This window comes from Caretta caretta, chromosome 1 (assembly GCF_965140235.1).
Source record: "Caretta caretta isolate rCarCar2 chromosome 1, rCarCar1.hap1, whole genome shotgun sequence".
Lineage (NCBI taxonomy): Eukaryota > Metazoa > Chordata > Testudines > Cheloniidae > Caretta > Caretta caretta.
In genome coordinates, this window is record NC_134206.1 from 194,619,449 (window position 1) to 194,643,144 (window position 23,696).

Here is a 23,696-nt window from a genome sequence, read left to right on the forward strand (position 1 = left end):
TTGCTCTTATTACAATGGATCATTGGCTCGGATTGAATCAATGCCTTACTGTTTTAATATTAGTGAGAGTTGCATGGTGGGTTTTTTATCAGCGTATGTACTTGTCTGGCCAGGAGGCATAACCTACTACAGACACGAAGAAAGGGGAAATGATCAAATAAGTGAGAGAGCCACTGGTCTAAACTATACATGCATCATCTGTCCAGCTATTCTACACTAATTGCTGTGAAATCTGAACACCTAGTCATGGAGGAAGGAAAGCTGGATATGCACTGCCTCTTGAATTAGTGGAAAATCTCATTAGCAGTTAGTAGTATTAGGCTTTATATCCACTAGAACAGTGGTTCCCAAACTGGGGTTCGTAAAACGTTACAGGGGGCTCTCGGGGAAAAATTCCCAAATGGCGGACAGAGCTGTCCGTAGGGATCCCAGGCAGCATGGGGCCAGCAACCCGGAGCCCCTGGACTTCCAAGAGCTAAGCAGATCAAAGCAAGCATATCTATCACACTGAGGAGATTTAAACTTCAAGACTCCTTATAAGAAATGGAAAGGGAGGTAGATCATAGAATCATAGAATATAAGGGTTGGAAGGGACCCCAGAAGGTCATCTAGTCCAACCCCCTGCTCGAAGCAGGACCAATTCCCAGTTAAATCATCCCAGCCAGGGCTTTATCAAGCCTGACCTTAAAAACCTCTAAGGAAGGAGATTCTACCACCTCCCTAAGTAACGCATTCCAGTGTTTCACCACCCTCTTAGTGAAAAAGTTTTTCCTAATATCCAATCTAAACCTCCCCCACTGCAATTTGAGACCATTACTCCTCGTTCTGTCATCTGCTACCATTGAGAACAGTCTAGAGCCATCCTCTTTGGAACCCCCTTTCAGGTAGTTGAAAGCAGCTATCAAATCCCCCCTCATTCTTCTCTTCTGCAGGCTAAACAATCCCAGCTCCCTCAGCCTCTCCTCATAACTCATGTGTTCCAGACCCCTAATCATTTTTGTTGCCCTTCGCTGGACTCTCTCCAATTTATCCACATCCTTCTTGAAGTGTGGGGCCCAAAACTGGACACAGTACTCCAGATGAGGCCTCACCAATGTCGAATAGAGGGGAACGATCACGTCCCTCGATCTGCTCGCTATGCCCCTACTTATACATCCCAAAATGCCATTGGCCTTCTTGGCAACAAGGGCACACTGCTGACTCATATCCAGCTTCTCGTCCACTGTCACCCCTAGGTCCTTTTCCGCAGAACTGCTGCCGAGCCATTCGGTCCCTAGTCTGTAGCTGTGCATTGGGTTCTTCCGTCCTAAGTGCAGGACCCTGCACTTATCCTTATTGAACCTCATCAGATTTCTTTTGGCCCAATCCTCCAATTTGTCTAGGTCCTTCTGTATCCTATCCCTCCCCTCCAGCGTATCTACCACTCCTCCCAGTTTAGTATCATCCGCAAATTTGCTGAGAGTGCAATCCGCACCATCCTCCAGATCCTATATGAACATATTGAACAAAACCGGCCCCAGGACCGACCCTTGGGGCACTCCACTTGATACCGGCTGCCAACTAGACATGGAGCCATTGATCACTACCCGTTGAGCCCGACAATCTAGCCAGCTTTCTACCCACCTTATAGTGCATTCATCCAGCCCATACTTCCTTAACTTGCTGACAAGAATACTGTGGGAGACCGTGTCAAAAGCTTTGCTAAAGTCAAGAAACAATACATCCACTGCTTTCCCTTCATCCACAGAACCAGTAATCTCATCATAGAAGGCGATTAGATTAGTCAGGCATGACCTTCCCTTGGTGAATCCATGCTGGCTGTTCCTGATCACTTTCCTCTCATGCAAGTGCTTCAGGATTGATTCTTTGAGGACCTGCTCCATGATATTTTTTGCTGTTTTTAAAATTAAATAGGCAGCTAGTATTGTTTTTAGAATTATTATGAAGAACAAGTTTAAGCTTTGTTGTAACGTGCGTGGTTTGCCTGGACTGCTCAAGACATGAATGCTTGTGTAGGAGGAACTCCTTGAGTTGGCTTCTTAAATACCTTCATGCTGTTTCACATCTGATGCTCCTTCATGAAACATAGGAGCCTTGTCTTATAACAGGCTTATTCAAAGTGATACAAGTGACGAAAGTGAGATCTTGGAAAAGTGTTGCCATTTTCATAATGTAATAAAAATACTGTAATGATCAATAATAATTAATAATAAATAGTGTGTAATAAGCATGTCATAAAAACAAATTTTATATTTCCAAGATCAATGATTTTATAATTTATACTCGGGTAAAGGAGAAAATCCCTGGAAATATTCATTTTTAGGAGGGGGTTTGTGAGACTTGACATTTTAGTGAAAGGGGTTCACAGGTTGTTAAAGTTTGGGAACCACTGCACTAGAAACAATGCAATAAATATTTCATCAAGTCTGATTCCTTCCATTAGAGGGCAGTGACGGTTCACACATGCCAGCTACTCGAAGGAAATCTGTACAGGTGGAAATGCAAAAAAGCAATTACTGGAGCTATGATTTTTAACGCATTTTTTTTAGAAACTACAGGAGTCTCATCCTGCTCTCAAAAAGGGACTAACAATTGGAAGATAATGGGAGGGGGTGGAGAACACAGAGATGTTGACAAAACATAGCTCTGAAAAGAAGTTGGTTTATCAGCTAATGGCACAATTATGGTCAGAATGGACCAAATAAATCCTGGGTGTAACTCATTGAGGCCAGTGGAATTAAAACGAAGATAAATTTGGGCTAAGTTCTTTTTTTGTCTTTCTTTTCTTTTTTTTTTAAAGTCTACAACGAAACTTGAGTTATTAATGTAGTATGGTCTCCAAGTGTACTTACAGTAATTATACATATAAAAGAACCATCTCTGTGTCAACATCGAGGAGGGAGAGGAGTAGTTCACGGTGGTCCAGTGAGGCGTGAGCAGAAGAACCAACTGGAAGTGAGCAAAGCTATGCTTAGGAGGAACAGGAGCACCATTCTGCTTTTACATTATGGTATAGTTTCTCAGGGGAAGTGGCGGAATGAACATCACTTGACTTTTAAAACTGGATTGGACAAAGCACGGAGCATTCAGTGTGGTGCTATACCTTACAGTGACCTCTAAAGATTGGATCCTTCCATTTGTTTCCTATTACTGTCTAATACTTTTAATGACCTGCCTTTCTTCTCCTTTTGTTTTTCCTTAGATCGAGAGAACCAGTCTATGCTGATCACGTAGGTGTTTATTTTTCATCTGGTTTGAGAATCTGTTACTGGGGGGGAAGAGTCCTCCTGAAATGCAATGTCTGAGAATGGGTGGGACAGAAACTCAGTTAACCCTTGAATCCAGTTTCAATGTGCTTAAGAATGGAGTACACAGTCTTGGACTGCTAGAGTGACCATTTTGAACTTGACCTTGCAGATTTAAAACTAGTGTAAATGGTGAACTCTCTGTAACTGGAAGTCTTTCAACCATGATATGAGGACTTCAGTAACTCAGCCCAGAGGTTAGGGGTCTATTACAGGAATGGGTGGGGGAGGTTCTGTGGCCTGCAGTGATCAGACTAGATCAGTGGTTACCAACCAGTCGATTGCAACCAACTGGTTGATCCTAGAGGATCTCCCAGTCGATCATGATCTCCGGCAGCACAGCGGGGCTGCTGCTAAGACAGGCTCCCTGCCTGCCTGCCCTGGCCCCATGCTGCTCCCAGAAGCAGCCAGCATGGCCCTGCTTAGCAGCAGCCACGCTGCACCACCAACCGGGAGCCACTGGAGGGAAGTGCTGCCCAGCGGGAGGCCGCACCCCAGCCCCGAGCCCCCGCCCAGAGCCAGCACCCCAAACCCCATCCTGTACCCCAAACCCCACCCCTCACCCCCTCCCAGAGCCTGCACCCCCATCCCCTCCTGCATTCCCAACCCCTGACTCAGCCCAGACCCCCATCCCAGTGCCAGCATCCTATACCCTCTCCTGCACCCCAACACTCTTCCCCAGCCTGGAGCCCCCTCATGTACCCAAACTCCCTCCCAGAGCTTGCACCCCTCATCCCCTCCTGCACCCCAACCCCCTGCCCCAGGCTCAGCCCAGAGCCCCCTCCCACACTGCGAACCCCTCGGCCCCAGCCCAGAGCCCGCACCCCGTCCCGAACCCCAACCCCCTGCCCCAGCCCAGTGAAAGTGAGTGAGGGTGGCGGAATGCAGTGAGTGGGGTGGGGCTTTGGGGATGGGGCAGGGCCTCAGGGAAGAGGCGGGGTAGATCCTGGGTTGTTCTTAAATTCAAAAAGTGATCTTGGGCGTAAAAAGGTTGCAGAGCATTGGACTAGATGATCATGATGGTCCCTTCAGACCTTAAAGTCTGAGTCTGAGTTGGTGATTGGAAGTTGTTGCCATCAGATGGCTGTGCTGTAGCCAGTGTGAAATGAGTAGCTCAGGCCTTAACGGACTGTGACCTCTTCTCTAACCAACTAGATGTGGTCCTTTCAGTCCAAGCACAAGGCACCCTGGGAAGGCAGCACAGAAGAAAGGTGTGCTGTTGCTGCCCTTGCTCTATCTGTCCTATGGGTAGATCGAAGACCTCTTTTCCCAAAGTGGCTAATTTGGCACCTTTCACCAGCACAAAATGTATTTAATCTAGGCATTTTGACTAGGCAGTCAAGTGCAGGGAGGGAGCAAACCAGGACAATCAAAGCAGGGGGTATGGTTAGAGTAGTGGCTAGAGCACAGTTTGGCGAGCCTGGTGCTTGGATGCTATTCACAGCCCAGCTACTTGATGTGTAATGTTGGGCAAGTAACTTTGCCTTTCTGGATCTGTTACCTTGCCGCTGTAAAGTTCACCTATCTCAAGTGTTGAGACTTGACGTTTGTAATGCGGCTCACTGTACTTAGATGGAAGTCACCACACAGTGCAAATTATTCTTATATTTCTGAGCCCAGTCAGGTGAATAGTTAGTTATTGCTATTGCCAACATTCATCCCAGTTCGTTTGGTCAGTGGTATGAATTGCCACTCAGAAGTCCAAGCATCAGCAGTAGGAGCACAATAAGCAGCTGAGAAGAGCCTGTCAGGAATGAAGAGTTGGCAGGATTGGAGGGGGAAAGGACTGATTATGGCTGGTTTTAGTAGTGTCCTTATTATCCCTCTGCTTTTAGTGGAGAATCTGGTGCCGGCAAGACTGTGAATACAAAGCGTGTCATTCAGTATTTTGCCACAGTCGCAGCACTCGGGGAACCTGGTAAAAAGAGTGTGAGTATGCAAGGGGCTATTTTGTGACAGCCAAGATTTTCCTATTGTGGGAAACCTACCTGATGAGTCTGTAACCATAACATCAGCTCTCACATGCTAAGCAGCTGTGGACATGATCACCACTTGGACAGGAGGTCCAAAAGGAAAAGACTGGGTGCTTGGGGAAAAGGTGTTAATGACTCAATAAGTGGCGTTTCTCCTTCTGAGTCAGCACTAGTCTTCCCCAACATGGTGGTAGGGACATAGCTTCTGCTGAAGCTGCTGCATTCCAGAGGAGACAGCAAAACCAAGGCTTCTGCCACTTGTGATTATTAAAGACTGCATGGCACTTTTTTCCAGGAACTGTTAGCCTTGGTGTCCTGACTGCATTCTAGAGCTGATCAAAAGCTATCTTTTCTTTTCCGTGAAAAATTTAGATAAAAATGAACTTTTTGTTTTCAATTAATTTTTTTTTTTTTTTTTTGCTGAATGTTTTGGGTATTTGCTTTTTTTAAAAAAAACAAAACCATAGAAATGTTTTTGGTTGTCAAAAACTTGGAAAATTTCTCACCAAAACTTCTGTTTTGTTGAAAAACATTTTATAGTTTGTTTGAGGTGGGGAGGAGGGGTTGTCAAAAAAGAATGTTGACAAAAAAAATTCAACCAGCTCTCCTAAATTCCAGTTTGGTAAGTTACATTCTGCCTGTAATCACTGCCTGGAATTCCATTTGAATTTTGTTGTGTTGTGAGCTGTTCAACCAACCGTTGCCTCATTTCACCTTTAAACCGAATACACTTCTGTGGTGGATTAAGTGAGTCCTCTATACTGCATATACAGGGCCCGATTGTCAGTCAGTCCCTGATTTTGTACATGTAACTGATGACAACACGAAACCATGCATGCACTCATTTTGTGCATGCAAAATGCTTACCAGGTGGCTGAGTGCCCAGTAGTCAAACTTATAGCTGCAAACCAGGTGGGTGCCTGATTTTGAGGGATGGAGTCAGTTGGGCATACACACTGAGTCATGCCGACTGGAGACTGAAATTGGAAGAGCGGCCATAGTTTGATAAATGAGGTAACACTTTACCTCCATTGTCTTCATCATGATCAATAATAGATATTACAGCTCCAGAAGTTCAGGTGCCACAGGATCCAGTTATCTAAAGCTTGTCTATTTCTGCTTGCATCCCTTCTCTCTTGTTCTCTGATGCCATGTCTTAGCTGTGTGTCCAGTTTGTCTGTTGTTCTGATTGGAATCCATTGGGGCAGCTGGTTTGGATAAGGGATTGTGGGAACAAACAAGGTTGGACCTACACTTTCCTATTCCAAGATGTGCCAGGAGCAGGGGGTAACAGCAGCAGCGGGAGGCCAGCAGTACGCACTGGGAGAGGGGGTGCTGTCAGTGAGCCCCACCCCACACAAAATGTGTGAGCTTCACACACTGTATATGCCTAGAGCTTGCCTGGTTTGTGCTGACTAGATCTCTAATCCTTGCTAACCTTTCCATCTTTCATAAACTCCTTCATGGTAGTAATCATAATTTCTTTCTTTCTTTCTTGTTGTTGTTGTTGCTCCTTTGGTAGCAACCAGCCACCAGGACTGGGGTAAGTAGATGACTTTGCTATTTTGTCATATATTTTCAATCTGAAAATGGTACTTAGTTTGCCAAGGGCAGGTCATGAGCCTCTGTTTGATATAATCCCATATTCCCCTGAGCCTAGACTATTCAAATTAAGTTCACTTCAGCACATAGTCATAAACTAATTTAAATTAATGGGAGTTCTGTGGGGGTCTACTCTAGCTGCGACTGAAAATCTCACCCATTAGGAATTTTGAGTACCTTCAACCAATACTAACGTATCTGTTATTTAGCCGGTGCTTCTCACTTTATTCTATATTGCCTCCCATACATACACACACTTCCATATACACCTGTGCTATAGCACTTCAAAAACATGGTTGGTTTACTTGTTTTCAGTTGCCATTAGGCATGAAATCTACAAGACCGCAGTTAGAGTTCAAGGATTTTAGAATATTGAGAATCCTGCTTTTGTGCTCTGTCCAGGCTGTACTAGCTACAGGTGTGAGCTAAGTCACACCTGTACACATGCTGAGTTAGATTTGTATAATGTGGTTTCTATGCTGATGGTTATTAACCTTGTTTCAACCCTTGGATTTTTAGGGAACCTTGGAAGATCAAATCATCCAAGCAAATCCTGCCTTAGAAGCCTTTGGGAATGCCAAAACCCTGAGAAATGACAACTCCTCACGTTTTGTAAGTCCAGTCTGTCGTTCCAATGTCTTGTTAACCTGCCCTTATTAATAACATATATAATAATAATGTGTAATGTAGTAGTAATAATAATAATAATTAATAATAACGTATTCATCCTATTTATAAAACGCCTCTCATTTCCTCCACTGAGGTGCTTGGATTGCTTCATGGTTGAGGTATAACTAACAATGATCAAATCAAGAAAAAAATACTGTTGACGATATTAAAAAAAAGCCACACCAAAGAACATAACTTAAAAAGAGAGAGGAGTACGCATATACTAGCTCTTTTCAACACAGATACTGAAAATGATTAAACAGGGCATGCATCAGCTGAAGTGTAAATAATTTGGGTAAAATTTAATGAGCTATTGAGCCCTATTATCTGGGCAAATTCCAAGAGCAAGGGACCACAAAAACAACAGCCCTGTTTTGATAACCTAGTGGGTAGAACAGGTTGGGCAGCATGATGTAAGGTCAAGACCAGAAGTAACAGGGAAATGGAAGAAGAACGCTGGTCAGGAGAGAGCTACTACCATTTATGGCCTGACTGCTCCACCTGAGTTAGATAGCCACACAAACCAAGGAAAATGTGAAGATGCACCGAGCAGTTGAACACTACATAGCCTTGCTAGGTGGGCCTGTTTGTATCTTAGTCTGTCAAATGTGTACGATAATTCTTGCCTCCTCACAGGTGTGTGTGTGTGTGTGTGTGTGTGTGTGTGTGTGTAAAATATAAAAAAAACTACTAAGTGTTATGATTAACGTACTTCTATATTGTGCTTAACAGTTTTCAAAGCCTGAACAAACGTGTGCGTCAGTGTGTGTGTTTGTTTAGGCCTCGAAAACTGTTAAGCACTACATTTGGTACCTTCAGCATATCTTGTTGGAAAATACCCTCTCCCCACATCAGAAAGCTAATAGAGCCCTAAGCGGTCTGACTGTCATGCAGGCATTGTATTTTGACATTTGTTGTGCCTCTTTACAGTTTATCTGAAGTAATTAGAATGTTCTTTTGCAAAATTAGGGTAAATTTATCAGAATCCATTTTGGAACCACAGGCAAGCTGTCGTCTGCTGATATTGAAATTTGTAAGCAACAATCGTTCTCCTTGCTATAGAATCACAAATTTGTGTCTGACACTTCAGAGAAGAAACTTTCTCTTACTGAACTTTTTATTATCTGCCCAGATTTGCTGGAGAAATCCCGAGTGATTTTCCAGCAGCCAGGTGAAAGATCCTATCATATCTTCTACCAAATCGTGTCAGGAAAGAAAGCAGAGTTACAAGGTAAGCCTAAAATACTGGGTGGGTGAGCGCAAAAAGCCAGGCCTTATCTGATTGGGTAAATGGCCAAAGGAAAAAAAATACTGTTATGTTCAAGAGGATCCTTATGCTTCCACTTGTCAAAAAAATGGAGTCTGTCAAAATGAAATGTCATTAATCTGTGGATCTTTTAAAATGAGGGTTTTTTGATAGCAGCAACAGGAAGGACAATTTTCATTTTGACATGCAGATACAGAATGCCCGCTAATGTTAACAAGCGTTACATGTTAGAATAGGAGAATGGAATCCCAGGTTGGATTTTTAAAATATTTTGTTTTCTACTATATACAATAAATAATAATACTTAACATTTATGTAGCCAGGGATCACAAAGCATCTTAGAAACAATAAGACTCAAAACACCCTCTGAGGTAGTAAGCTTTGGGGGGTATCCCCATTTAAATGTGAGGAAATCAAGGTACAAAAAGTTTAAAGAACTTGCCAAAGATCACTCAGGACATCTGTAGTAAAGGCAGGAAGATAACCCAATTCCCTGCTTCTGCCATTAGGCAAGACTCCTGCCCAAATGTATAGTGTTCGCATTGGTTTCAGACGATGCAAATTCCACAAACGTTTGCGGAGCAAATACTTTCTATAATATGTATCTTTAATTTTTGTTTTCCATTATGGAAGAGAAGGAAGCAGTAGAGCAGAAGCTTAGTTGCACTGTTGTTAATTGACAACTGTGTGAAATATTTTTTCTACTCGCCTCGGGATAGTGAGAATTCCCCTAAAACAACAGGCTAGCGAAGGACAACTCAGCCCAAGGATTCTTAAAATACATTATTCTCTGAGTGTATCTTGGAAACATGTCAGAGCACAGAAAACCCATACTTGGTCCTCTACCTTATTTATTGTCCAACGCCCCTGTCTTGGATCATGCTGAGATATTTGCTCTTCTGTATGTGTATGGGTCCTATTATCTCTAAAGATGTCCTGTGGGCATGTGCCCAAAAACACACATCCACATGCATGACCAATGACCTTCACGTACTCCAAAACAGCCTTCCTGGGTAATAGATTTGTATTTACGACACTTTTTTATTCTTGCTCTCTCTCCAACTGTTGGTCTCTAGTCTGAGAGAGGGAGTAGGGTACAGTGGTTGAAATGAGAACTGAGACGGTAGATTCTTGGGTTTGATTCCTGGCCCTGCCACTGACTTACTGCCTCAATAAGGTTGGGGCCAAACACTGTTCGAACATCTAGTTAATCCTGCCCCAAAGAATTTACAGTCTAAAAGACAATAATAAAAGGTGAATGAAACAAGCACAGGGGACTGGGTGAAAGGATGGGGTAACCAAAATAAGGTATTTTAGCATAGCCTAGCTGTGTTTACAGTCAGCAGTCAATCATGGATAATGAAAACAATGTTCTTGCCTGGTGGAATTGAGATTACCAGAGGGTACCATCTGATTACCTGTGTGTAGAAGATGCCAACAGGGTGTAACTTCTGAATGTTTAAAGCCTTAGTTTCCCCTTTTTAAAACAACAACTGTCTCTTCAGCAGATGCATGCTCTAAGTGCATGTGAAGTTGTACAGAGAGAGAGAGAAAGAGAGCTGTCAAACAATGGATTCTTTTTCATCTTGAATCAGTTTCAGGCCATTTGGAGTGGCATTGCTTGACTATGGTGGTTCTTTTGCAGATATGTTGCTGGTATCTACGAATCCCTATGACTTCCACTTTAGTTCACAAGGGGCAGTGACTGTGGACAATTTGGATGATGGAGAAGAGCTGATGGCAACAGATGTAAGACCTCGTTAATTTGGCATTTGCTTGATACCTTAAATGAGTGTGTGTGTTGAGGGAAAAGTACTGTCAGTGGCCCAGTTCTACTCTCATTGGGATTTTGACCATTGATGTAAATGGAAGCAGGAGTGGAGCCCAGGTGTTAATTGTTTCACACCATGAACCTGGGATTTGATAATCCTTACAATTTGGGCTTGAACATCGGCAAGTATTGTTCCTGGGCACAAAATCCTCTTTGCTTTCATATAAAAGGTCCGTGGGGTGGAGACACTGAGAAGAATGTGGATTTCCGGTGTGAGTAGGTAATGCCCCCTGCAATGAGTGATCTCAAGACTGTTACTATAGCTCCTGTTTCAGAGAGGATCTCCAGCACAGTTTGTAATGCCGGCCATTCAGGGATGCCTTATGGAACTGTAAGATGCTGGTGTTATCGAAGAGGCAAGTAACAAAATATTCTCTCGTGTTTCCTTTTGATAGCAAGCCATGGACATTTTGGGATTTAGTCCAGATGAAAAGTATGGTGCCTACAAGCTTACTGGTTCGATCATGCACTTTGGGAACATGAAATTTAAACAAAGACCCCGGGAGGAGCAAGCAGAGACTGATGGCACTGAAAGTAAGGCAAACCTAGAATAATTCAGAAGCCATTATTCAGTTTCTCTGTTTAGAAATTGGTAGACCTAATTCCTGTTCCTGTACAGGCATGTTTTCAAGTATCAATTAAAATTAATTTGAAATCCTGTTTCTTTGGACTAGGTACTGATAAAGCTGCTTACCTGATGGGACTTAACTCCTCTGATTTGGCTAAGGGTTTGTTGCACCCCAGAGTGAAAGTTGGAAATGAGTATGTCACCAAAGGTCAAAGTGTCGAACAGGTGAGAAGAAGCTTTCAAAGCATTTGATCCAACAGACTGGATGTCTGCTCTACAAGCTGACAGCTTTTTGCTGTAGAATTTTACACAAAGAAAAGATAGCTAAAAATATTAACGTAATGTCTCTGTGCATTATACAAGCACTGGACTCTCTTCTAATTTATCTCTTTATAATCCAAAATTATATCTTATCTCAAAGGGTTTTTTTTTCCCCTGGAAAACAATTTTTTCCTGGGTGCGGACAACTTATTGATTTGTGGAAATGGCATCTCAATCATGTACTAAAACCCATGTTTGTTTTTTTTTAATAATTGTGTTGGCCATGGGTAGATTTAAAACTGAATTGGGTCCAGTTCTGTCAAAACTTTGGGCAACTCTAAAAAGCTTTCCCACCTGGTCCTTTCTTCACCATTTGTCCGGGCGTACAATGGACTCTCTCACCCAGCTGGACTCTTGTTTTTCATCTACTCCTGAGTCCTGGATCTCTTTCCCAAGTAAGGGGCTCAGTCCAGCAGTCTGCTTTGTGCTGCTGCCATGTGCTACTCTGCCTCTCACTGCACTGTTGTTGGTATCTGGGCCACAGAGTAGGTTCTTGCCATTAATTATTTTAAAAAAGTGATATAGGGTAATGAGTCCAAGGGCAGGGCTACAGGGGAATAATGGAAGGAGGAGATTTTCCAGTAGCATTGTTTCCATTATTTAATAGCAGCACCCACTCTAGGAAACCACTTGCGTAAACTGCACAGGTCAGTGTATCTAACTCTGGACCTGAATTAGTCACCTAGGAGAACTGAGTCATGGATTTTTATTATTTATTTATTGGTCACTTACATAATTTTAGAACCCAAAGGCCCCAGTCTGGATCAGAGCAACCTCACGCATTAGTATCTCTTAATTTACCTAGTAAAGACAGCAATAAGTTAGTGTTGCTGCTTCTCTGAAAAGTTGGAGTCGTAACAGCATGGATGGTGCTGAAGAGTTTAGGTTACAATGAAAAGGGGTCTCTGAAGACAAGGGACTGGTGTAGGATTCGTAATCAGAGCACCATCAGATATTATGTGCATCCTCTCCTGTTGGCACAGTTGGCTATTTGAGAGGATAATGAAGAAGCATTGCCTGGTGCTGTTTAGTGTGTTTAGTTGTGTTGGGTTGCTTTAATATTTTGAGTGTCCCTTCCATCACAGACAGTTAGCCATCACAGATACAAGTTTGAGGACCATGGCACTTTCCAAAACATAAGGAGCAGTTAGCCAGTGGTAAACTTGGGCCTATTCAGATCCTCTGCATCTGTGGAGGACCTCTTCAATTCCCACCGCATTCAGGGAGATAGCAGGCTTCTTTGACCTCACCACCATGGGTCTGGGATACAGAACCCTCATGAGTCAGTAGAAGGGTGCACAGCCATCAGTGGCAGTCTGCGTCCCTCTCCAGATTCTGGCTACACTCCAGGGTTGCCATGTTATCCCAAGTTGCAAGGTGCTGCCCAGCTCTTCAGCAAGGAGTGGGGTAAGGCTGGGATTTGGCCCCAGATAAATAGATTTAATAAAATACACTATTGCTAGTGCTACAGAAATAAGGTGCAGCACAGCTTATGGGGAAAGCTTTCCTAATTTCGTTAGGCATTCATCACTCAGAGTCAGGATTACTGTGAAACTGTCTTCAAACTACAAGCAGAGGTTTAATAGCTAAAATGCCCTGAGATGAAAAGTATTGTGTACTGTAAAGGCATACAGTCATTCTGATTATCTGATAACTGCGTTTGAAACCGGTCCTTTAGGTTGTGTATGCTGTTGGGGCCTTATCCAAGGCAGTGTATGATCGAATGTTCAAGTGGCTGGTACTCCGTATTAACAAGACCTTGGACACTAGGCTGCCAAGACAGTTCTTCATTGGGGTCTTGGACATTGCTGGCTTTGAAATCTTTGATGTGAGTATTGGTTGGTAAGAACTCAGCTGAAGGTCACCAAATACTACTTAGCCATAGTTCTTGGGTTTCATCTTTCTTCTGAAAGGACAGTAGGGTAAAGAACAAACGTGACCGAAGAGAGAATCATGAACAAGAATCTGCAAAGCTGTTGAGATATCAGTGGGCACTGGTGGCACTCAACACCTTGCAAGATCGGGCATGCAATTCATGCTTGAATTGGGGAGGTTTGGGACATTTGATAAAGATGAGCAGCTCCAAAAGTTAGGTAGGACTTCTGTCTCATCTGCTCTTGACTCATGCATTTGAAGTTGACTGGAATAAGGTGTGCTTTAGGGTATTTTATTTCAAGGAGTCTTCATCTTAGAGAGGAATCTTATTATGTTCTGTGATATTGCTCATGTTTCATTATAATGTCTTTGTAAACTGAAGTGTGAGAGTAAAGCATCTTGATTGCTAAGGCCTCTTCCTCAAAATGTATTCTTGAAGGCTAGAGGGCAGCGTTTGCAAGAAGGAAATTCAATATATGCCAACATAACTAGAAAATATATTGAAAGATTCCCCAGCTTGGAGTTCAGCCTAGTCCTAGGAATGCTGGTGTGGAGCCCAGCCTTCCCACTGGTATCCTTTCCTGCTTTGTCTTCAAGGGACACCTATACAATGGGGGTGGGGGAGCTAAACTGGACTTAATTCCTTGTTCACTGCAGACCAGATAATGGTCCTGTACCCATTGACACTCAGAAACACCTGGTTGTAGAAAGTCTGCTTGAAATTAATTGAGACTGTGGATGGCAATAGTTCTTTGTTTATTTGCCAGGTCAATGTAAACTCATTTTGCCAGCCTGGTTTGTCAGCCCTTGCTTTGACTCTTTATGGTGCTGCTTTCTATTGACTTGCCGCTCACGTCAAAGGAATGTTGGTGTATATTTTTGGTGCTTTGGCAGCACTGGAGATGCTAAATGTCTCTAGTGATCAAATCACCTGATCCAGGAAGTAAATTGATTACCACAGGGGCCAAGAAGGAATGTTACTTCCCATGCACAGTGCTTCACAAATTGGCCTATGTGTTGATTTTGCTTTCCTAGGAAGCACTGGGTTTTAACTGCTGCCAGAGGAAGATACTGAACTTGATGGACCAGTGGTCTGATCAAATATGGAAATTCTCATGTTCCTATGTACTGCACGTTAGGAAGCAGTTAGCCTGAGAAACTCCCCCATAGCCTCTCTGGCAGTTACCTGATACATAGTTTTAGATTTAGACTATTTCTTCCATGCCTGACCCCTTCATATTTAATTTTGTTGACTGTTTCTCTTTTCCCCTTCTGCATCATAGTATAACAGCTTTGAGCAACTTTGCATCAATTACACAAATGAAAAACTGCAACAGTTTTTCAATCACCACATGTTTGTCTTGGAGCAAGAAGAATACAAAAAGGAAGGCATCGAATGGGTATTCATTGATTTTGGCTTGGACTTGCAGGCCTGCATTGACCTAATTGAAAAGGTACGTACAGGAGCACAAAGGCATGTATGTTCAGACCTGTTTTCATGCATAATGCTCTCGTTGGAGAGTTTTTATTTCCAACATTAAAGTAGGCTTAGTGTGAGTAGCAAAACAAACAAAAGCTCTAGTTCTTCTCCTTGCTGCAGTATAAGCAAAATCTAAGGAAGATTAATTTGTGTGATGCTTCGAATGCCTAAATAAGAGAGAGAGAGAGATGGAACCAACAGAAATTATCAAGTTACACAATAGCTAGCTTGAGTTGGATCAGGTCCAGAATGACCAACTTTAAAATATCAGTCAAATGCCTTGGAAGTTAATAAAGCGAAATCTGAAAGTCTGTATGAAATGCTATTAGAAGTCAGTGTAAAACCTCCCAAAGCAGAAGTGTCATAGTGAGCTGTCAAAAGTCTGCTTGCTGATTTAACAGAATAAACATGAGTTGCCCAGTCATTATGACAAGGAACCCTGTGAATATGGAATTCCATCAAGTCAAGCCTAGCTGTGACACAGCTACTAAAATCTGCTTAATCATAAAAATGGAATCCTAAAGATTTTCTAATTAAAATCTCTTTGGATCAATAGCCACTGGGCATCCTGTCTATCCTGGAAGAGGAGTGCATGTTCCCAAAGGCTACGGACATGACATTCAAAGCCAAACTTTATGACAACCATCTTGGCAAGTCACCCAACCTTCAGAAACCTCGGATTGACAAGAAAAGGAAATATGAAGCTCACTTTGAACTTCTTCATTATGCTGGTGTGGTAAGTTTCTAGTATCATCAGAGATGGACATTGTACTAGAATTCCTACAAATGGATTCATCCGAGAGCCACCAAAAAAATAAAGGTTATACTTAAAATTTTAAAAAAACAGGACTGGTCAGAAATAAGGATAACATCAACCCCTGTGCCCTAGGTATTACAGCACATTGAGATATAGGGATCCAGGTGCATCGAAACGTGGATAGAACAAAAAGAAAAGGAGTACTTGTGGCACCTTAGAGACTAACCAATTTATTTGAGCATGAGCTTTCGTGAGCCACAGCTCACTTCATCAGATGTGTACCGTGGAAACTGCAGCAGACTTTATATACACACAGAGAATATGAAACAATACCTCCTCCCACCCCACTGTCCTGCTGGTAATAGCTTATCTAAAGTGATCAACAGGTGGGCCATTTCCAGCACAAATCCAGGTTTTCTCACCCTCCACCCCCCCACACAAATTCACTCTCCTGCTGGTGCTAGCCCATCCAAAGTGACAACTCTTTACATAATCAAGTCGGGCTATTTCCTGCATAGATCCAGGTTTTCTCACTTCCCCCCCACCCCCATACACACACAAACTCACTCTCCTGCTGGTAATAGCTCATCTAAACTGACCACTCTCCAAGTTTAAATCCAAGTTAAACCAGAATATCTGGGGGGGGGGGGGGTAGGAAAAAACAAGAGGAAACAGGCTACCTTGCATAATGACTTAGCCACTCCCAGTCTCTATTTAAGCCTAAATTAATAGTATCCAATTTGCAAATGAATTCCAATTCAGCGGTTTCTCGCTGGAGTCTGGATTTGAAGTTTTTTTGTTTTAAGATAGCGACCTTCATGTCTGTGATTGCATGACCAGAGAGATTGAAGTGTTCTCCGACTGGTTTATGAATGTTAGAATTCTTGACATCTGATTTGTGTCCATTTATTCTTTTACGTAGAGACTGTCCAGTTTGACCAATGTACATGGCAGAGGGGCATTGCTGGCACATGATGGCATATATCACATTGGTGGATGTGCAGGTGAACGAGCCTCTGATAGTGTGGCTGATGTTATTAGGCCCTGTGATGGTGTCCCCTGAATAGATATGTGGGCACAATTGGCAACGGGCTTTGTTGCAAGGATAAGTTCCTGGGTTAGTGGTTCTGTTGTGTGGTATGTGGTTGTTGGTGAGTATTTGCTTCAGGTTGCGGGGCTGTCTGTAGGCAAGGACTGGCCTGTCTCCCAAGACTTGTGAGAGTGTTGGGTCATCCTTTAGGATAGGTTGTAGATCCTTAATAATGCGTTGGAGGGGTTTTAGTTGGGGGCTGAAGGTGACCGCTAGTGGCGTTCTGTTATTTTCTTTGTTAGGCCTGTCCTGTAGTAGGTAACTTCTGGGAACTCTTCTGGCTCTATCAATCTGTTTCTTTACTTCTGCAGGTGGGTATTGTAGTTGTAAGAAAGCTTGACAGAGATCTTGTAGGTGTTCGTCTCTGTCTGAGGGGTTGGAGCAAATGCGGTTGTATCGCAGAGCTTGGCTGTAGACGATGGATCGTGTGGTGTGGTCAGGGTGAAAGCTGGAGGCATGCAGGTAGGAACAGCGGTCAGTAGGTTTCCGGTATAGGGTGGTGTTTATGTGGCCATTGTTTATTAGCACTGTAGTGTCCAGGAAGTGGATCTCTTGTGTGGACTGGACCAGGCTGAGGTTGGTGGTGGGATGGAAATTGTTGAAATCATGGTGGAATTCCTCAAGGGCTTCTTTTCCATGGGTCCAGATGATGAAGATGTCATCAATATAGCGCAAGTAGAGTAGGGGCTTTAGGGGACGAGAGCTGAGGAAGCGTTGTTCTAAATCAGCCATAAAAATGTTGGCATACTGTGGGGCCATGTGGGTACCCATAGCAGTGCCGCTGATCTGAAGGTATACATTGTCCCCAAATGTGAAATAGTTATGGGTAAGGACAAAGTCACAAAGTTCAGCCACCAGGTTAGCCGTGACATTATCGGGGATAGTGTTCCTGACGGCCTGTAGTCCATCTTTGTGTGGAATGTTGGTGTAGAGGGCTTCTACATCCATAGTAGCCAGGATGGTGTTATCAGGAAGATCACCGATGGATTGAAGTTTCCTCAGGAAGTCAGTGGTGTCTCGAAGGTAGCTGGGAGTGCTGGTAGCGTAGGGCCTGAGGAGGGAGTCTACATAGCCAGACAATCCTGCTGTCAGGGTGCCAATGCCTGAGATGATGGGGCGCCCAGGATTTCCAGGTTTATGGATCTTGGGTAGTAGATAGAATATCCCAGGTCGGGGTTCCAGGGGTGTATCTGTGCGGATTTGATCTTGTGCTTGGGGACAATGTATACCTTCAGATCAGCGGCACTGCTATGGGTACCCACATGGCCCCACAGTATGCCAACATTTTTATGGCTGATTTAGAACAACGCTTCCTCAGCTCTCGTCCCCTAAAGCCCCTACTCTACTTGCGCTATATTGATGACATCTTCATCATCTGGACCCATGGAAAAGAAGCCCTTGAGGAATTCCACCATGATTTCAACAATTTCCATCCCACCACCAACCTCAGCCTGGTCCAGTCCACACAAGAGATCCACTTCCTGGACACTACAGTGCTAATAAACAATGGCCACATAAACACCACCCTATACCGGAAACCTACTGACCGCTGTTCCTACCTGCATGCCTCCAGCTTTCACCCTGACCACACCACACGATCCATCGTCTACAGCCAAGCTCTGCGATACAACCGCATTTGCTCCAACCCCTCAGACAGAGACGAACACCTACAAGATCTCTGTCAAGCTTTCTTACAACTACAATACCCACCTGCAGAAGTAAAGAAACAGATTGATAGAGCCAGAAGAGTTCCCAGAAGTTACCTACTACAGGACAGGCCTAACAAAGAAAATAACAGAACGCCACTAGCGGTCACCTTCAGCCCCCAACTAAAACCCCTCCAACGCATTATTAAGGATCTACAACCTATCCTAAAGGATGACCCAACACTCTCACAAGTCTTGGGAGACAGGCCAGTCCTTGCCTACAGACAGCCCCGCAACCTGAAGCAAATACTCACCAACAACCACATACCACACAACAGAACCACTAACCCAGGAACTTATCCTTGCAACAAAGCCCGTTGCCAATTGTGCCCACATATCTATTCAGGGGACACCATCACAGGGCCTAATAACATCAGCCACACTATCAGAGGCTCGTTCACCTGCACATCCACCAATGTGATATATGCCATCATGTGCCAGCAATGCCCCTCTGCCATGTACATTGGTCAAACTGGACAGTCTCTACGTAAAAGAATAAATGGACACAAATCAGATGTCAAGAATTATAACATTCATAAACCAGTCGGAGAACACTTCAATCTCTCTGGTCACGCAATCACAGACATGAAGGTCGCTATCTTAAAACAAAAAAACTTCAAATCCAGACTCCAGCGAGAAACCGCTGAATTGGAATTCATTTGCAAATTGGATACTATTAATTTAGGCTTAAATAGAGACTGGGAGTGGCTAAGTCATTATGCAAGGTAGCCTGTTTCCTCTTGTTTTTTCCTACCCCCCCCCCAGATATTCTGGTTTAACTTGGATTTAAACTTGGAGAGTGGTCAGTTTAGATGAGCTATTACCAGCAGGAGAGTGAGTTTGTGTGTGTATGGGGGTGGGGGGGAAGTGAGAAAACCTGGATCTATGCAGGAAATAGCCCGACTTGATTATGTAAAGAGTTGTCACTTTGGATGGGCTAGCACCAGCAGGAGAGTGAATTTGTGTGGGGGGGTGGAGGGTGAGAAAACCTGGATTTGTGCTGGAAATGGCCCACCTGTTGATCACTTTAGATAAGCTATTACCAGCAGGACAGTGGGGTGGGAGGAGGTATTGTTTCATATTCTCTGTGTGTATATAAAGTCTGCTGCAGTTTCCACGGTACACATCTGATGAAGTGAGCTGTGGCTCACGAAAGCTCATGCTCAAATAAATTGGTTAGTCTCTAAGGTGCCACAAGTACTCCTTTTCTTTTTGCGAATACAGACTAACACGGCTGTTCCTCTGAAACCTGTGGATAGAACAGATCATGTTAAGGAGGGCGCATGGTGGTTTAGTGAAGATTTGCCAAGGTGTTTCTAGTCTTGTCTGTGAAATCACCCTAAGTTACCTACCTTCAGAAAAGTGACCATATAAAAATGCTACCATCTTAGTTGACATATGGATTCCCTGTATGAATTCAGTCATATGTGGCTATGTTGGCAACCAAACCAAGGTTTTACTGCTTTTTACTCCTGTTAGTGCTGCAGAGCCAACACAGCTAAAAGTAAGATGAATTCTGTTCTCCCCCTTGCACAATCAACCGGATTATTCTAAGGTCTAACTTCAGAATCTGTTGTGGATGGGTGGTGAAGGTGATACATGAATCAGAATGAACCCGGTTTCTCATTCTGAATTGAGTTTGCAGAAATGGCAGAAGAAAAAGCATCTTTTACTCAAATGGAGCAAATCTGATATGGAGTCATTGAGAAAATGTAGGCACCCCATGAGGCCACTTTTAGACTCACTATTCAGAGTGCCATTGAACTTTAACCTACTTGTATATTTAATAATAATATAATTAATATCTAGCTTTAATATAGCACTTTTCATCTGGAGAGCTCAAAGCGGTTTACAAAGGAGTCAATATCATTATCCCCATTTTACAGGTGGGGAAACTGAGGCACGGGTGGCTGTGGGTTGCTTAACGTCACCCTGTAGGCCATTGGCAGAGCCAGGAATTGTATCTTTAAGAGCCTTCAGTTAAGAGATTTACATCAGAAAATCCAATCGAGAGCTGTGGAATAGTAAAGGGCCTATTGTAATATAAAACCATAACTTGTCTGCTCTATTAGCAGTTCTCAAGGTATGGTTCAAGATATACCCACCCGGGGCACATGGGGTTCTTTCTAGTGGCCTGCGGGGCCACAGAACACATTGAGACCCAGGAAAGATGAGGGAATTGCAAGATTGGGAAGGGATATAGAGGATTCAGATGGGGAATTGTTGGGAGTGGGAGCCAGGGATCAGAAAGCAGAGAATTGGAGACTAAACGGCAGGTATGGCTCATGAGAGTGAGTCCCTATGAAGTGTTTTACAGGATAAAGCTTGTGCCATTAGTTTCAAACCAAGCTGTAAAGAACTGTAGCTGCTTGTGAGGAAGAAAGTGTGAGACATAGACTACTGGGGAAAGTGTTTGACATGGTTTATTTTTCTTACATTTTGGACCACATGGTTCTTTCTTAGGTGCCCTATAACATCATTGGCTGGCTTGAGAAAAACAAAGACCCACTTAATGAAACTGTGGTCGGCATTTTTCAAAAATCTGCCAACAAACTGCTGGGAAGCCTATTTGAAAACTACGTCAGTGCTGACTCTGGTAAGTAGAATAAGCTTACAAGGATTTTCCTTCACTTCCAGGGCACATGCTTGGAAAGGAATTTAAAAAACAAAAGAATACTATAGGCATCCACTGACTGACATTAAATCAGGCATTTTCTCATTAATTAAATGGGCATGGCATCTATACTAGTGTGCCACAATATTTTCAAAGGAGCCTTATCCCTGTTTGTCTGTGTGCCTGCCATTTTGTATGTGTATTCCTTTGAGCAAATTTGGCACACTATTTTGTGTGCACAAATGCTGGAAGCTCTGCATGCATATCCTATATGTATATTGGCACTCCGTTTGAGCATGCCAATGGGGATTGAACTGTGCAAAGTCTCACTTGTGTGTGCAAGTGATGCACACAAAAATGTATAAATGATTGTTTATCAACAAAAACAGGTCATGTCTCCAAATTATGGCCCTCTCTCTAGCTGAATTACAAAGCTTCCAAACAGTGTCTAAACTAAAGTGACACTTAACATTTAGGAGAATGCACTTGCTGTGATAAGAAAAGTTCATATGATCAAAATGTTATTGGATTAGTGATGGACAAACTGAATGATACCTGTCTAGTGCTTCTCCAAACCTCTAAAGTCTGCAAAATTAGGTAGGAAAAACTTGCAAGAATAGGTTTTCATGAGGATTCTAGTAGTTCTGAAATAAACTCTCTCTCTTTTACTGAGCCGTTTTATTTGAGGTAAGGCAAGTCACAAGCTTCCATAAAATTGATGTTAAGGAAATAGGACTGGCACTCATTACAGAGATGTAGCTGTTGTGTCCTAAAGTCACAATCACTTATAGCCTATTTATTACAAACCTCATTTATGTAGATGTAGTTGTCATGAATCATAAGATCCCTTATGAAAGAATTAGAAACTGCAGACTTCATAATGTGGATTAGAGATGGAGCAGAATAAAAATAACAAAAAGCCTGCCTCTAGCAAACTGTTGCAGGTAGCTAAGTGCCTATCTGCCACAGAGCATCAGTCCCAGGAGTGCTACCTTGTCTTGCAAACCGTGCCAGTCAAAAGAAATAGCCATTCTTGGCACTGTCACCGTCAGGAGAGACGTATTTTTGAGAATAACATCAAACACATGGTACTTTTCACTTTCCTTGACATGGCTGTGCTGTTCTCAGGAGACAAATTCCAGGCCATATACTCTCTACAGTTCACATGCTATGTAACCAGGTTAGTCATTTTCTTTCGTCTGATGTTTTTCTGGATATATCTGATTGTATGAAATAAAAATAAATGAATCCCAAACTACTTAATATTTTGTCAGAAATTCATTTTTATGCCCTTATTATGAGGCATGGTTACAGAAATGAATAGTTAACACCATATACAACTGTAGAGGAACTATAATGCAGTAAATTTATGAAGGTTTCTGATGAAAACCACAGAAAGGAAGAGAGTGCTTTAGCACGAGTCACCAAAAGCCTAACACAGAACTATATCCTTTATAATATTTAAAGTGTGAGAATACTGGATTTCTTTTCTACAACACTTGAGGACCAAAGAGACTCACATGACTTTAATTTTACCTTGATTCCAAATATTAATTACATTGTACTTCTGGAAATATTTTTACTGACTTTGTTTCTTACCTGAATACTACATTTGATTGAGCTGTTCTTTATGTGTTTCATTTATTTTAATTTTTTTAGTTGATCACAGTACAGAAAAGAAACGCAAGAAAGGAGCTTCCTTCCAAACAGTGTCATCGCTACACAAAGTAATTTTAATTTTTTTATTTAAATGGCTCATAATGTTTCCGTGTAATTTCAACTATGAGGCTCCATTGTAATCAAAAAGAAGAACCACAAGTGCTTTAGTAGACCAAATCAAACTGAAATTGAATGTTTGAATTTGGGTCTGGGTTTAGGTGTTGATAAGGGCTAAAACTGACTAATGCATAGCAAATTATTTATTTGTTTAATTTCTCTTCTTCTGTTCATTCAATGTTCATTGAACAAATTTGGGTTTTTTTAATCGTTTTGAACAGACTATTCACAATTTTTGAACTTTTTTTATTTTTGTTTACTCTCTGGTTATTGTTTCATACTCATTTGAAAATGGAGATGGTCACATGACATTGTTTCTATTCCCTGATTGGATGAGTGTACTACTTATAATCAGGCTCCATGGTTAGAATGTTCATGGAAACCCAATGTAAAATTTGCTTTACGTGAGTACTGGAGCTTAAAACTCATTTTCTGCAACCATCCATGCTCATAAAACTGAAATACATTTGTATTATTTGTGGAAGGTGGACAGAAAGACCATATCTTCACTGGCAAAAATAGGACCAGTTATTCACCACTGGAGCAACTCCACCTGGGATAACAATGGAGGAAGCTGTAATGTAAGCAAGCTTTGAGTGGTTTTTACCCGCCATGTCATCTAATCTTGCTTAGAGCTACTGCCAGTAGAGCGAAATCAGTGGTGAACTGAGTCCTATTTTGGCCAGTGTAGACAAAGGTGAAAGAAGTGTGAAGATAGCTGAAGCAAATTTCCACAGACTGCAGCTTGATAATTGATAAGAACTCACAAAGGGCAGCAAGGTGCCCAATTTCATTGACTTTCTCTTGGAGTTAAGAACATAAGGACTGCCATACTGGGTCAGACCAATGTTCCATCTAGCCT

At 42.6% G+C, this 23,696-nt stretch overlaps 1 protein-coding gene across 1 annotated transcript in view; it reads left to right on the top strand.

Annotated features, from left to right (window-relative positions):
• Positions 1–23,696, top strand: part of MYH15 (myosin heavy chain 15) — a 69,575-nt gene that overhangs the window by 10,375 nt on the left and 35,504 nt on the right. Inside the window, exons 6-19 of the mRNA XM_048870696.2 lie at positions 3,203–3,230; positions 5,141–5,234; positions 6,801–6,821; positions 7,400–7,492; positions 8,519–8,582; positions 8,682–8,780; positions 10,462–10,565; positions 11,043–11,181; positions 11,322–11,440; positions 13,215–13,364; positions 14,695–14,865; positions 15,448–15,627; positions 20,908–21,040; positions 22,718–22,785. Coding sequence (XP_048726653.2) covers positions 3,203–3,230; positions 5,141–5,234; positions 6,801–6,821; positions 7,400–7,492; positions 8,519–8,582; positions 8,682–8,780; positions 10,462–10,565; positions 11,043–11,181; positions 11,322–11,440; positions 13,215–13,364; positions 14,695–14,865; positions 15,448–15,627; positions 20,908–21,040; positions 22,718–22,785 — 1,463 coding nt within the window. The remainder of the gene's footprint in view (positions 1–3,202; positions 3,231–5,140; positions 5,235–6,800; positions 6,822–7,399; positions 7,493–8,518; positions 8,583–8,681; positions 8,781–10,461; positions 10,566–11,042; positions 11,182–11,321; positions 11,441–13,214; positions 13,365–14,694; positions 14,866–15,447; positions 15,628–20,907; positions 21,041–22,717; positions 22,786–23,696) is intronic.